This window comes from Euprymna scolopes, chromosome 11 (genome assembly GCF_053919585.1).
Source record: "Euprymna scolopes isolate OS-2025 chromosome 11, ASM5391958v1, whole genome shotgun sequence".
Taxonomy (NCBI): Eukaryota; Metazoa; Mollusca; class Cephalopoda; order Sepiida; family Sepiolidae; genus Euprymna; species Euprymna scolopes.
The window spans coordinates 151,805,067-151,819,371 of record NC_136492.1 but is presented as its reverse complement, the minus strand read 5'-3'; the positions used below and the strand labels follow the sequence as shown (position 1 = coordinate 151,819,371).

The window sequence follows — 14,305 nt, the reverse complement described above, 5'->3', positions numbered from 1 at the left end:
TCTTAAGAGAACAGCGTTTTGAAAAATAGAATACAAAATATCTTGTCAATCTGACTATGTCATTCATGGTGACTTTTCTTTATGGCCCCTAAGAGTCCTAATTAAAATTGGAATATCCTTGCCGTCTGTATATTTCCATAGTCTAACTAATTTCTCATTTTAGATTTGGATAGTTATTAATATTTTCATATTCTTTCTTTTACGCTCTGGTATCGAAAGTGCAGGCTATGCCAATGACTGAACAGAATCTTTTGTTTTCGTTTAAAAAATTATGCTCGATTTAGAAGGTTCAAGGACCTTATCAGTTTGTATGCATATGTTAAAAAGACGTTGGACATTACCGTTTCCTGTATCAATTCCCATTTATATTCATACCACTTCTAGCAGGGGTTTACTTCATAGAGCTTGCATATATTTTAGTTTGGGACCTTAGTGGCTTTATTGTGTTTCCTGTAGCAGAAGCAGCAATAACTAAAATGAGGGAAAAAGAGCTTACCTCGGGTATGTCTGTTGTGTCACCAGTTGGGGGGAAAAAGAGAATTCCAAGATGGCGTCCGGGGGTTTTTATTAGCATTTACCCATGCAACTCTCGGAAAATCACGTTTCTGTCTCATGTGATTATGCAAATGGATAATTCCCGGCCACTATAAAAGCAGGAGGCTAGAGACGAGTCGGCAGTGTCCTGCAAACTGTGTGTGTGGGTGTTTCTGGCGATTGGAGTGTGTCTTCTTTTACCACGGTTATCACGGACAGGAATTTCCTCTCTTCTGGAAGTGGGCGATATTGACTATTTTGAAGTTGTACTGTTGCTGACAGAACATTTATTTATTTATTTTGTTTTTTTGCCTACTACATTTTTGTTTCAAGCTATTTCGGCCCGAATATGGCGAAGGTGCGGATAAGCATCCATGTTGACGGGACGCGATGTTTGGCGCTTATTGATACAGGATGCTCCAGGACAATTTTACATGCAGACCGGTGCCGGTCTTGGAGAAAAACAAACGTAAATGTCAACACAATTGGTGGAATGTCCCATGCGTGCTGCGGTGTTGGAACGGTCTCTGTATCCACTGATGAAGGTGTGTCTGCCAGAGTCGATGTGTTGGTGGTGCATGGCAAGCCACTGGGATGATGAAGCAAGGGACGCCGTACTACATCGTATGATGTTCGAAACCTTAAAATCTGCACAGCAGAATGATCCGGCACAGGGAAATTGGTGTGTGGACGGCAAAGAGCTGAATGTATGGGTCGATGCTAGCTCCCTAGCAATTGGGGCAGCCTTGGAGATGTGTGAAACTGTGCTGGAAGATGCATGTTGGCTGCGACCTGAAGATGACTCTCAACATATCAACTTGGCTGAACTGGATGCCGTATTGAAAGGCATCAATTTGGCTCTCCAGTGGCAGAGCAAGGTGCTACACATAAAGACAGATTCTGTTTGCGTATACCATTGGGTCTCGGACACGCTAACTGGAAAGGCGCGAGTACGCACCAAAGCAGCAAGCGAGATGCTTATTAGGAGGCGATTAAGCACTCTTAAGGAGCTCGTGAAAGAGTACGGGCTGACAGTGGATGTGACGCTGGTTCCATCAGCACGAAACATTGCTGACCGACTGACACGAGTGCCACAGCGGTGGTTTGAGGCAATGAAAAAGAAAAACGGTCTTGACCCAGTGATAGGCGCGGTCCACACAGACGAGCTGGATGAGAGTCAAATCATGGCTATTCACAAAGATAGTGGACATCCGGGGGTGCGACGCACTACCTACTTTGTCAGGAGAAGATGTCCAACCACGACAAAAGCAACTGTCAGAACGGTCATACAGAAATGCGAGGAATGTCAGTCCATTGATCCAGCGCCAGTCAGGTGGGAAAAGGGAAAGCTGGAAGTTAACGAGAATTGGCAGAGAATTGGAATGGATATCACGCATTATGGCACCTTCCATTTTTTAACTTTAACAGACTGTGGTCCATCGCGTTTCTCCATTTGGAGGAAATTGGCAAGGCAGGAATCGGCAAGCGTGATTCATCAGTTGGAGGCAGTGTTCCTCGAACGTGGCGCGCCGCATGAACTCCTTTTAGACAATGACACAGCTTTCTGCAGCAATATGTTCCAAGCATTTGCATGTAAATGGGGAGTTCACTTGCGATTCCGCTGTGCATACGCTCCAGCCGGGAATGGCATAGCGGAGCGATGTCATCGTACAGTGAAACGAATAGCGGCTAGAATGTGTTGTCCCATACAGGAGGCTGTCTACTGGTATAACATCACACCAAGAGACGACACATCTCCCTCCACTGCGCCTGCCAATAGGATTTATCAATACGAAGTTCGAGTAAAGGAGACCAATCTCGCAACTGCGTCCCCAGGTCCCAAGAATAGCTTTTACCATCGCGTATGGGTCAAAAGACCGCAAAATCGATGTACCACGAGGTTCGGCAAGGGTGAGGTGACCAAGGTGATCAGCCCTCAGTCAATTTTGGTGGACGGTGTGCCTCGTCACGTGAAGGATTTGCGCCCTCGCCATTATGTTGTTACATCGGAGGAAGAGGGAGACTCAGACAGTATGATGTCTTCTGAAAAGACAGAGAGTATGATGCAGGACGACGAAGAGGATTTTGAGCCATATAATGTACATACTGAAAAAGCGGAGGAAGGACCACCCGTCTTGCCTCTACGAAGGAGTACCCGACAGAAACGAATACTGCCCCCCTGCCCTGATTGTGAAACACCGCCTATGGAGCAGACTGGTGGCAATAATGGCGATGAGGAGGATGGCAGGGAGGAAGTGCTGCCTCCAGTTCTTCGGAGAAGTACCAGACAGAGACGACTGCCCCCCTGCCCCATTTGTGATCATGAGATCAGGGGGGAGTGTAGCAGAAGCAGCAATAACTAAAATGAGGGGAAAAAGAGCTTACCTCGGGTATGTCTGTTGTGTCACCAGTTGGGGGGAAAAAGAGAATTCCAAGATGGCGTCCGGGGTTTTTTATTAGCATTTACCCCATGCAACTCTCGGAAAATCACGTTTCTGTCTCATGTGATTATGCAAATGGATAATTCCCGGCCACTATAAAAGCAGGAGGCTAGAGACGAGTCGGCAGTGTCCTGCAAACTGTGTGTGTGGGTGTTTCTGGCGATTGGAGTGTGTCTTCTTTTACCACGGTTATCACGGACAGGAATTCCCTCTCTTCTGGAGGTGGGCGATATTGACTATTTTGAAGTTGTACTGTTGCTGACAGAACATTTATTTATTATTTTTTTTTTTTTTGCCTACTACATTTTTGTTTCATTTCCATATTGTTGTAGTGAAAGCTTAAGTAATTCCAATATAATATGCACTAATGTTTCTTCTCTTTCATGACACAGTCTGCACATCCGTGAATCTGCAGTTTTGCCGATGTATCTTTGACCTGTTTTCATCGTATTTGAAATATCTTTATCTACCTCTGATCAGTACAGGAAACTCCGCAACAGTGCATTCATTTTCTAAATTCCCAGACGTACAATATGAGAATTTAAAAAAAATTATCTTAACACTGCGGGTACGACTACTCGATCTCCGTCAATCAATATGTTATTACATAATGAGAATATACTGTTCCCTTTAATTTTTAGATACCTTAAGTGCTTTCTTGTTTCATCTACTAACTATTTGATTATATTTTGAATTTTATTCCCTAAAAGTAACTGGCAGTCCTTTTACTGTATTATATAGAATGAAATTTGCGTTCAGGTCGAACGTTAAAGACGCATTGGCCCTTCCATATAATGGTTTACAATTTTTTGATATTAATGCGGATAAACCGTCATTAGTGATTACTGTTTTGACGAAAAATGTTTCATTTTGAAAGAATAGTTTAGCAACATCGTTGCCCATATATACAAATGATTCGTAGTGTGCGTTGGTACTTACTTTTCTAAACTGAATATTGCTTAAAATGATCGATATTCCTTTTGTTATATTAATTCACTATAGTGCAAGTATTTATAAAAGTTTGTTTTCGCAAATATTATGCCCAATTCGTACTTCTCTATTTGTAAATGATCCTTTGCCATCGGGAGTTGATTCCTTAAATCATATTGGATCGATATTAGTTTACCAGCATCTTCTTTCTGTAAGTAAAACCGCTCTCAAATCAAAATTATGTGTGTCACTTACAGCGTATATTTTTTTTACTCCGAATGTAATGCATCACACTGAGTTTTACGTTAACTCAGTTTTTTGTTCATCGAATCCATTTCGATAGTCGTTTATCCAACTCCATATAACACTTTTATTTACTAAGTGATGCAACGGGTTTCTTAAAATATGAACTTACCTGTGAGAAAATGTGCTTTGATTGCCGCTTTGAACGATTCAGTTGTGTCATTTGCGCACTGTTCGGCAGAAAGAGAAAATGTATTTCCTCATCCAGCATCTCTGATGTGATCTCTGATGGCTTCCCAGTCAGCCTTATTGTAGTGCCTTGTCGTTTTGAGCAATGGCTCTTCAACTTTGGGGCGAGAGTTTAGAGTGATGTCTATCATTATCACAGCGTGATCAGCATTCCCGAGTGGGCAACAGGTATTTGTTACACAATCCTCAGGAACTGTTGTCAGAAATAGGTCCAGAAGTGAATCTTGCTGGTCCTGAAGCTCTGGGACACATGGCGGGAACATACTGTCTACGTTTATGGTTATATCCAACTCTGTGTTTATATGGAATTTAATGTTCTTAATTATTGAGATCAATATTGAGATATTTTCTTTTGAATTTTCTCAGTTGTTGTCTCTTCAAACGTGTTCCATACGATGTGTTAGCTTTTTATTTGTATTCTCTTCGCAGTGTTTATATTTTTGCTTCACAGCTGCAATGGGGTATTTTATACAATTTGAATTTACAAGAATGTTAGTTTTATTTTAAATGGGCAGTAATGATATCTATCTAATTCTTAACAGCCGTAATTCGGATTAATTGTAAAACAATTTTTTGTTATTTGTACCTTGTTCCTTATCGAGTGAATATTTGGTATATGATGCTTTTTGATTTTGTTGTCTACTCTGAAGTTTTAAATCTTTTTGGCATTTTCCTGTTAAATTTTGAGGAATAATATTTTGATTCTGCTCCATTTTTGCTAGTAACCGGGTTCTTATTTCTTTGTATGATGCTGACGTTAAGTATTGTAGTAATATTGAATATTTAAAGATGTCCGGTGTTATCTAGGTGAATCTGACCTTTTCACTATATCTATTTTCGAACTCGCTCATATCGTGTTTGTTGTATAGCGGGTTATCAAAATAGGGGAATGTGTGTATAACCCCAAAAGGGTATATATTTTACTATTTAAACGTACATGTGTATATAGTGTCTTTGAGACCTATTTGCATTTGTGATGTTTACATACTTGTTGAACCGGGGTGTTTGAATGTATAAACGTTTCACTAAAATGTCTGTTTGTTCTACACTATTTGGATTCTTATCTATCTATCTATCTATCTATCTATCTATCTATCTATCTATCTATACATAACCACACACACACACACACACATATATATATATATATATATATATATATATATATATATATATATATATATATATATAACACTCTATTTTATGGCCCGGAGTAGCCTCGTTAAGGTGTGTTGATGAAGACGTGTGTTGAAGACATGTATTCACATATAACATATGCATTTGACGACATACCTGTTTTCTGCTGGCGGCCGTCTATGTCCTGCGGAATTTTGAACCCGTTCTTTTGGATGAGAGCTGAAAATCTTTTATAACAAGACGTTTTCAACGACCAAAGATGATGATTGGTTTCATACATATTTTATTTCACTCCCTCACATTACGTCCAAGAGAGGAGTAATCGCCGATCTTGGCTTGGTGGTTCTTCTACGTGTCACGTCTGAGACATCCCCCCTCGAGAGGAGACCCATTTAAGATCATCTTCTGTCCTTGAAGTCTTCAATCCAACTTAACACTTTGTTCCATCAACCCGGAACACGTGACAGTCGATACGTCCTGCCAGTCAGCTAGAATCGAACACAGTGAGTAAAAGTTAAAAAGAATATATATTGCTATTTAGATGTGATTTTAGGAATGTATAGAATTTGTCATTGTAGTTAAAAAACTATAAAAAAAAACAAAGTTACATCAGTGAAGTAGAATAGGACAATTAAAGAATGTCTTTGTGTTGCCAAAAAAGTGTTTGACAAAATCCACGTGAAAAATAATTCACTGTTTGAGCACGTTCTGACGTCACAACAACAGATAGATCAATATATTCAGTTTAGTTAGGGTTTTTAATAAGTTGAGTTAAGTTTAGAGCAGTCAGAATTGGGAGAGATAGCAGTTTAGAGAGGAAAGTTGAGTTAGCCTAAGTCCCTTTCGGACATTCTCATCACCAGCTGGAATAAATATCTGCATGTTGTTGCAAGCCTTTGTCTTCGTCGTTATTTCAACTGCAAGGTAATGCGTTGTTGTCTTCGTCTAAGAACTTTATAGGAAACCCCTTATAAAAGTGTTAACTGTTCGTCCCAATCAATAATGTATCGTCTTTCCTGTGTTTAAAAGAACTGTCTATTATATGTATCTTTCCTCACATCTCTCTCAGCTTCCTATCATAAAAATAACTCTCCAAGCAATTGTCTCATCATCGTCGTCTTCGCCGTGTAACCCATTATATGTGGCGTCTCTGTTATGCGTCTCCCATTACTATTTAACACCTGGCTGACAAGAAGTCTCTTGATAACCATTACAAATCACACTGCGTTCTTACTACAGAAGTTGCAGCGCGAATCAGACTGAAGAGGCTGCGGATGTACTTACTTCAACCGAACAAAAGTGATATCTTCGACAACCAGAATATTTAGATTGTCTCAGAGTAAATACACTAAAATTTTATAAGATGTCGACGTTAACGTTTCTGCAGCGAGAGAACTATATATACACACTATATCAGATGTTGTGTTTTTGTGAGTTTAAATTTTTATACTCGTGAACCAGTGCTTGCACTCTCAGCAGTCGCCAAGACGACTTAGCCAGAATAATTAGAAAAGATGAAGACGAATAAAAAATCACTAAACCGCATTAAGGTAGACATATCAAGAGGGACGGATGGTTCTACAATAGTATTTTTAGTTTCTTGTTTCTTCAGTTCGTTATTTTCTTCGTTTCCAGCCTTATGGACAGACCTTTATTCATGATGATTACTTTCTTTCAATGGTAGGAGCCTTTGCTTCCATTATCAGTGTTTTTGGTCGTGTCATATGGGGTCTGCTTGCTGATCGCACCTCTTTTCAAGTAAGCTATGTTTCTTATTCTTTTTTGTTCAATTAATTCATCCTTCAAGTAAACTAAATTAAATATTTATTTTAAAACTGATAAAGGTATGATTAACTGACAAAGATATGATGTTGTCAAACATGCAACAGAAATAAAAATCCTCGACCAATATAAAATAAACAGTTTAAGCAAATGATAATTCAGGAGGAAAAGAGCCATAGTATAGCTTTAACTCCAATAAAAAAGTTAAACTTTAAGAGCCAATGTAATCCTGAACACTTTATTTGTTTTGCGCAATTACTCATAAGTATAGCACAACAGAGTGACCAACGGAGATACATCTGACAGTATATTTAAATCTTAAGCTTGACAAACAGAATAATTGAAATGTAACAACATTGACACCGGCAAAAGAGGACACATAATTACAAACTCAGACAAACGTGTCCGATTTTAACATGCGCATAAAAAGAAAAATCTCTAACTAAAAAGTTTTCTTAATTTAGGATAGAAATCGAAAAGATAAACGCTCCTATGTCGAGACATCAGTAAGTCAAAATCCAGAATTTATTGTTCTGAAGGGAATATGTTTCGAAAATAGGGAAAAAATCACGATACAGCTCATGAAAATTTACGTTAGAAATTATTATAAAATAGAAAGGATTAGGGAAGGTTAAAAAGTGTAAACTGCATAACGTCCCTTATATACAGAATACAGAAATTGTACAACAGAGGATGAGCTTAGATATTGTCGTGATATATATTTTTTCTCAATTTTTTTCAAAGACTGCAAATTTAAGCTAAATTTAATGTAACTGTTTAAAACAACTATATCTCATTTGATTCGCCTTTTATTCTTCTATAATTTTACCTATTCATATTTGACTTTTAATTGAAATATTCTAGTGTTTACGTCAATTTAAAAAAATAACTTCAAATTGAGCAGGAAAAAAAAAATCCGAACAATGAAAGATTGTTATTTAAATATAACTTTAGGACTTTAATGCAATACAAATACAACAGGAACGTAATGGACTAGTAAATATATAGTAGCATAGCCCTTCTGCAATTTGACAGCCTGCAATCTTTTGGGAATTCCTTGAATTAGACTGCAGCAATACTCCGGGGAAAGAGCATCCCACTTTTCTGTAAATCTTTGTTCAAAGTTCTTCCAAATTTTATATTTCATAATTGTGTAGCTTCTGCTTGATGTAATGCCATACGTTTTCGGTAGGATTGAGGTCTAAAGATTGTGCAGGCCAATCCAAACACGGAAGATCATGCGCTTCCAGGAACCTCTTGACATTGCCAGCTGTGTGATCAGACCATTATCCTGCATGAAGATGGGATCATTATCCAAATTCCGATCAAAGAAGGGTAGAAAATGTCAACATATTAATGTACTTGGTCGAATTAATTCGACCTTGCAAGTGAACTATAGCCCCTGAACCATTGGTACAAATAATGCCCCACACGAAAACTGAACTTCCACCATCTTGTAGCGTTGAAACTGAGCACCTACAATTAAATTCTTCGTCTTTCCTCCGACGGAAATTCTATCTACCATAACTGCCTAGCCTATTGAACTTGCCTTTGTCACTAAAAAGCACTTTTGACTAATATGAAGAGTCATGATCTCCATTGCATCTGATAAAGTCCAAACGGCGCTTTCTGTTCTTTAGAGAAATCATTGGCTTACGTCTGGCAACATATCCTCGCAAATTAAATTCCTTTAATATGTCTTGACAGTTGAAAGAAAGCACTTTTTAACAAGATTGTACTATTGTTGGATTTGCGAGCTGTTTCAAATCTGTTTCTTTGGCTGTAGATCTGGATAGCATTGCCTTCCCTGTTAGAAGTAACCCTAATCCGACCAGATTTAGGAGCATCACGAACACTGCCGGTGTTTTGGTGCTTTTGCACAGTCTTTTCTACCGTTTTCTGATTACATTTCAATCTGCAATAAACCAGAAAGGGATGATTAATGAGCTCCAGACGATCACTAAGAGAAAGTCATGATATGTGGACTAAATGTTATGTTGTATAAGCTGGGACAACAACATTTACGATTAGAGATGCTTTGTTGCCTGTTGGTGGGTATTTTAAACTGATTTAGGAGCGATAATTTAAGCTGGTTTTAAGCGATTTTGTCGTTGCGGACTTTCTTTTTGTCTCCTCAATTTGCATTTTTTAAAAATTGACGCCAACACTAGAATATTTCAATTAAAAGTCAAATATGAATAGGTAAAAGTATAGAGGAATAAAAGGCAAAAATAAGGTATATGTTGTTTAAACAGTTACATTAAATTTAGCTTACATTTGCAGTTTTAGAAAAAATTTCCTTCCTGAATCTTTTTTGTCGGCACTGTGTGTATGTATATATGTGTGTGTATATATATATATATATATATATATATATATATATATATATATATATATATATATATATATATACATTTTAGTCATTCAATTGATTTAAAAATTCATGACGTGAAATGTTTGAATTTCAAATCAAAAGATTTTTATTATTCTATGTAAGACAAGGAATACGATTGAAATATTATAACTCCTTATCCTATAGGATTTTGATGTCTACCATCTCTTCAGATGAGAAAATATTAGAAAATGTTTATATAATTGGTCCGGTAAATTTCTTTTTATATATATGTAGACCCGATGGATCTGTTTATTAATAAACATATAAGTTGATATATTTAATATCTTTTCATAATTATAGAATATGAGTTTCAAATTCCACTACAAAATAATTTCAAATTGTTAATAAATTAGAATTAAAATAAAATTAAGACCGCTTATATATATATATATATATATATATATATATATATATATATATATATATATATATATATATATAAGTGTTTTTGGTAAAATGTTATTTTTAATTATGTTTCATTCTTTATGTATAGCCATCTTTTTTAGACGCTAAATGTATGTTAAATACAACAAAAAAGCATATATAAAAGAATAATAGTGTAGTTACATTCCTAGATCCCAATATTTACTTTCATGCAAAACAACTCTCCCAGTATGGTTAAATTTCGATACATTTTTAGAGATCTCATTCCCTATCACAAACTGTTACGTTTCCAACCCGTTTCCTTGACTAGGAAGAACAACATGCATCACTTTCAGATCTGTTCTTGAGCACAGTTCCCGATGATTGTATAACGAATGCCGACAGTCCACTTGAGAACGCTGATGAGGCAGTGATAATGGTTGCAATCGCCCTAAACTCTAGAGCCAAAACTGAAGAGCCAGTGCTCAAACCAACGAGATATTATAAAAAGGCTGATTGGGAAGCCATCAGAGATCTTATCATAGATGCCCCATGAGGAAATATTATTTCTCTTCCTGCTAAAGAGTGCGCAAACGAGACTACTGATTGGTTCAAAACTGGTATCGAAGCGCATGCTCCCATGCGGAAAATTTACAGCAACTCCTGCTCTCTCCAATGGTTTACTTCAACATGCGCTACTGCCATTGCTCAAAGTCAGCATGCATACCGCAGATTAAACCGACATAAGTCCAGTTCAAACAGACAGAAGTACATAGAAGCTAGAAGTAATGTTAAGAAAGAAATAGCGACAGCTAAAAGAGAATTCACGGAAACCACTAAAAAACGTATCTAAGCACATAAACTAGGAACTCGTGACTTCTGGAAAATCTACAACAGTGTAGTAAATAATGGGCAATCAACAATTCCCCCACTAACCAAAAATCACGAGATTGTTTGCTCAGCAACCGAGAAAGCTAACATGCTTGCCGGTCGGTTTGTCTCTAACTCCATACTGGACCCTCCAACCACCCCATACCTGAATTTCCTATGCGGACAGACGCCACACTAGACGATCTGAAAATCACCCCTGCTCAGGTGCATGCTATCATAAAAAACCTTGACACTTCAAAAGCATGTGGACCCGATCTCATCCCAGCTGTGCTATTAAAAAACTGCTCAGCCGAAGTAGCTCCAGTTCTCTCCAAACTCTACAACAAATGCCTTAATGAATCTTGCTTTCTGTGCTGTTGGAAAACTGCTTCTGTGGTACCAGTATTCAAGAATTCTGGTGAAAAAACTGACCCATTAAATTATAACCCCATTAGCCTCCTCCCACTTTTTGCCAAAACATTTGAAACCTTAATTAAGAATGCTCTAGTCCATCACCTTACAGATTTTTTTTTTAAATGGGCGTCACCACTTATCAAGGCCCGAAGGCCATTCAGGGATAAGGGTTATTGCATGTACAATAATCAATGAGATAGTGTTGTAGTAATCATTAGTATTGGGGGGTTTGATAGAGTGTCTTACTTATGGAGGGCGATTTATCAACAGTTTGTTTATGTTGAACTTGAAGACGTCCAAGTTGTAGTCAGGTGGGAAACAGGCAAGTGGCAGAGAGTTCCACTGGCGTGCAGTTCTGAGAAAGAAGCTTTGCTCATGGAATCTACGTTTGGATTTAGGCACAGATAGAGTGTGGAAAATTATTGACAGTAGTTTTAACCAGACGGGTGTTTCTTGTGAAAGATTGGCGAGGGGGGGACGAGGGATTGAAGCTCAGATGTGCACCTGCCATGGAAATAACGATAAAACAAAGACAGGCTCGCAACGGCTCTTCTGTGGAGAGAGGTTGCAGAGAAGAGAAAAGTGCATCCCCCACTAAACCACGAAGTCTATTTTGTACTCTGTCAACGCAGGATGGGCTGTTTTTAGCAGCTCCTGCACAGATGTGGCAGCAGTACTCCATCCTTGGACGTACTTGGCTTTTATACAGATAGAGCATTGCATCAGTAGTGAGAAATCTTCTGGAGCGGTAGAAGGATCCTACCATTTTCCCAGCGTCCCTGGCAACAGACTTGATGTACGTGTTCTATTTCCGATCAGGAGTAAAGGTCAAGCCCAGAAGCTTGTCAAAACATGGAGCCTCTCCAAGACGAGAGCCATCCATTTCGATTGCTGCCAGATGGGGATCAGACCGTGGATGATGTAAAGATAGACGCTTGGTTTTGGATGCATTAAAAGTGACCAGCCACCTCTTCCCCCACTGTACCATGTGCTCAAGATCAGAGGAGAGAGAATTAGAGAGAACTTTGTCATTTATGGCCTTTGCTATGTTGCCATAGATGGTCGTGTCATCCGCATAGATGTCAACGAATGATTTAAGCTTGTGTTTTGGGAGATCATTGATGTAGATCAGAAAGAGAGTTGGGCCCAGAATGGACCCCTGAGGGACTCCAACATTCATACTCTGGACCTCTGATTTCTGCCCATCAACCACTACTCTTATGAACCTATCGGAGAGAAATGATTTAATGATTGAGAAAACATTTCCAGTTATACCGTAGCTGGAAATCTTGTGAAGTAGGCCCTTATACCATACCTTGTCGAAGACCTTTGATATGTCAAGAGCAATTGCCCTAGAAAGGAAACCTTTGTCAAAAGATTCACTAATCCTATGTGATATAACCGTTAGCAAATATGCTGTAGATCTTGCCGAGCAGAAACCATATTGCATGCCACTAAGAAGGTTGTTTCTGTTGAGGTGGTTGACTACTTCTTTAATATGGATTCCATCAACTTACTCATGACACACAGGAGACTTATTGGTCTGTACTGAGAGGAAGAAATGTTCACCTGAATTCTTAAATACAGGGCATACTGATGAGGTTTTCCAGCGTATTGGAAAGCACTTCTTCTTAAGGCAACGCTTAAATAGTTTTGTAAGTATGGGGGCAACTTCTGGTTGGAGCTTTTTCAGCACTATAACTGGAATGTCATCAGGGTCAGTTGCTTTACTGGAATCAAGGTTCTTGTTTAGCTTGGCGACCTCATGCACAGATATTTGTATATTGCATAGCGTGTTGTCTGTTATAGGAGCAAATACAGGGAGTTGATGGTCACTGTCGCATGGGGTAGAATTAGCTGCAAAGTTCTTGGCAAATAGTCTGACCTTGTCTGATGCTGACAAGATGACCTCAGGTCCATTGATGTTAGTTGGGATAGAACGCACGCTTCTGTTCAAGATCCTGTTTGCTATTTGCCAGAACTGGTAGGAACCAAGCCCTGCTCAGCTACTTTGGATTTAACAGACTGGGCATATAGCTCTCTTGCATTTTTTATTACTCTTTTACAGTGGTTGCTGGCAGTCTTGAAAGCAGCTTTAGTCTCAGTACATCTATTACGTTGGTAGCTATGGAAAAAGTGATTTCTGTGCACGATGGAAGCAGCACATTCAGGGGAGAACCATACCTGGCTGCTAGATTTTTGTTGGAATTTTTTGGATGGTATTAATCGGTCTATGCCTAGAATTAACCATTCGATCAGGTCTGATACTATAGAGGACAAATCTTTTTTAACATGAAATGCAGAGGTAGGTCAGATATGAATGTACGGAAGCTATCCCAGTCAGCCATAGAGTATCGATATACAGTACGGTGCAGAGGTCCGTCTGAAGACTTATTACATTTCATTTTTATCTTAACTGCTACAACAGAGTGGTCAGAGGATCCCAGAGGAGGTAGAACGGAACATGAACACAGCTCAGGGGAATTTGTAAGGAAAAGGTCTAGAAGGCTTACATATTGAGCAGGTGTATCGGGCACACGGGTGGGTTCGTGAACAATCTGAGTGAGGTCATAGGAACTGGCAAAATCATGACAAAACTTCCCCTCGTCATCGGTTTTATTTGAGTGGGTCAGACATTCCACATTATGGACATTGAGGTCTCCGCAAATGTGAATGTTAGCCGAAGGATGAGCAGACAGGATGTGGTCAATTTTCTCAGATATGATCTTAAAGATAGTAACCCCACTGTTGTGGGGGCGATAGAGGGCAAATATAAATGCAGTGGTATAAGCTAGTTCAACCTGAAAGCACATATAAGGTAAATTAGGGTGTTCTCTGGAGATATCCCTACCATATGGAAAGCCATCTTTGATGTCAGCACATATTCCATGTCCATGGCGATTTTGGGGGTCAGATTTAGATGTTAAGTTGGAGTACCATTTAATTA

At 38.7% G+C, this 14,305-nt stretch overlaps 1 protein-coding gene across 12 annotated transcripts in view; it reads left to right on the top strand.

Annotated features, from left to right (window-relative positions):
* LOC145288114 (apicoplast pyruvate carrier 1-like) overlaps positions 1-14,305 on the top strand; it is a 243,266-nt gene that overhangs the window by 90,713 nt on the left and 138,248 nt on the right. For 10 of the 12 annotated variants that reach the window (XM_080136181.1, XM_080136174.1, XM_080136177.1 and 7 more), the window contains one exon: positions 7,170-7,292. The exons of the other annotated variants lie outside the window; for them this stretch is intronic. In XM_080136181.1, coding sequence (XP_079992307.1) covers positions 7,170-7,292 — 123 coding nt within the window. The remainder of the gene's footprint in view (positions 1-7,169; positions 7,293-14,305) is intronic. 12 annotated transcript variants of the gene reach the window in all.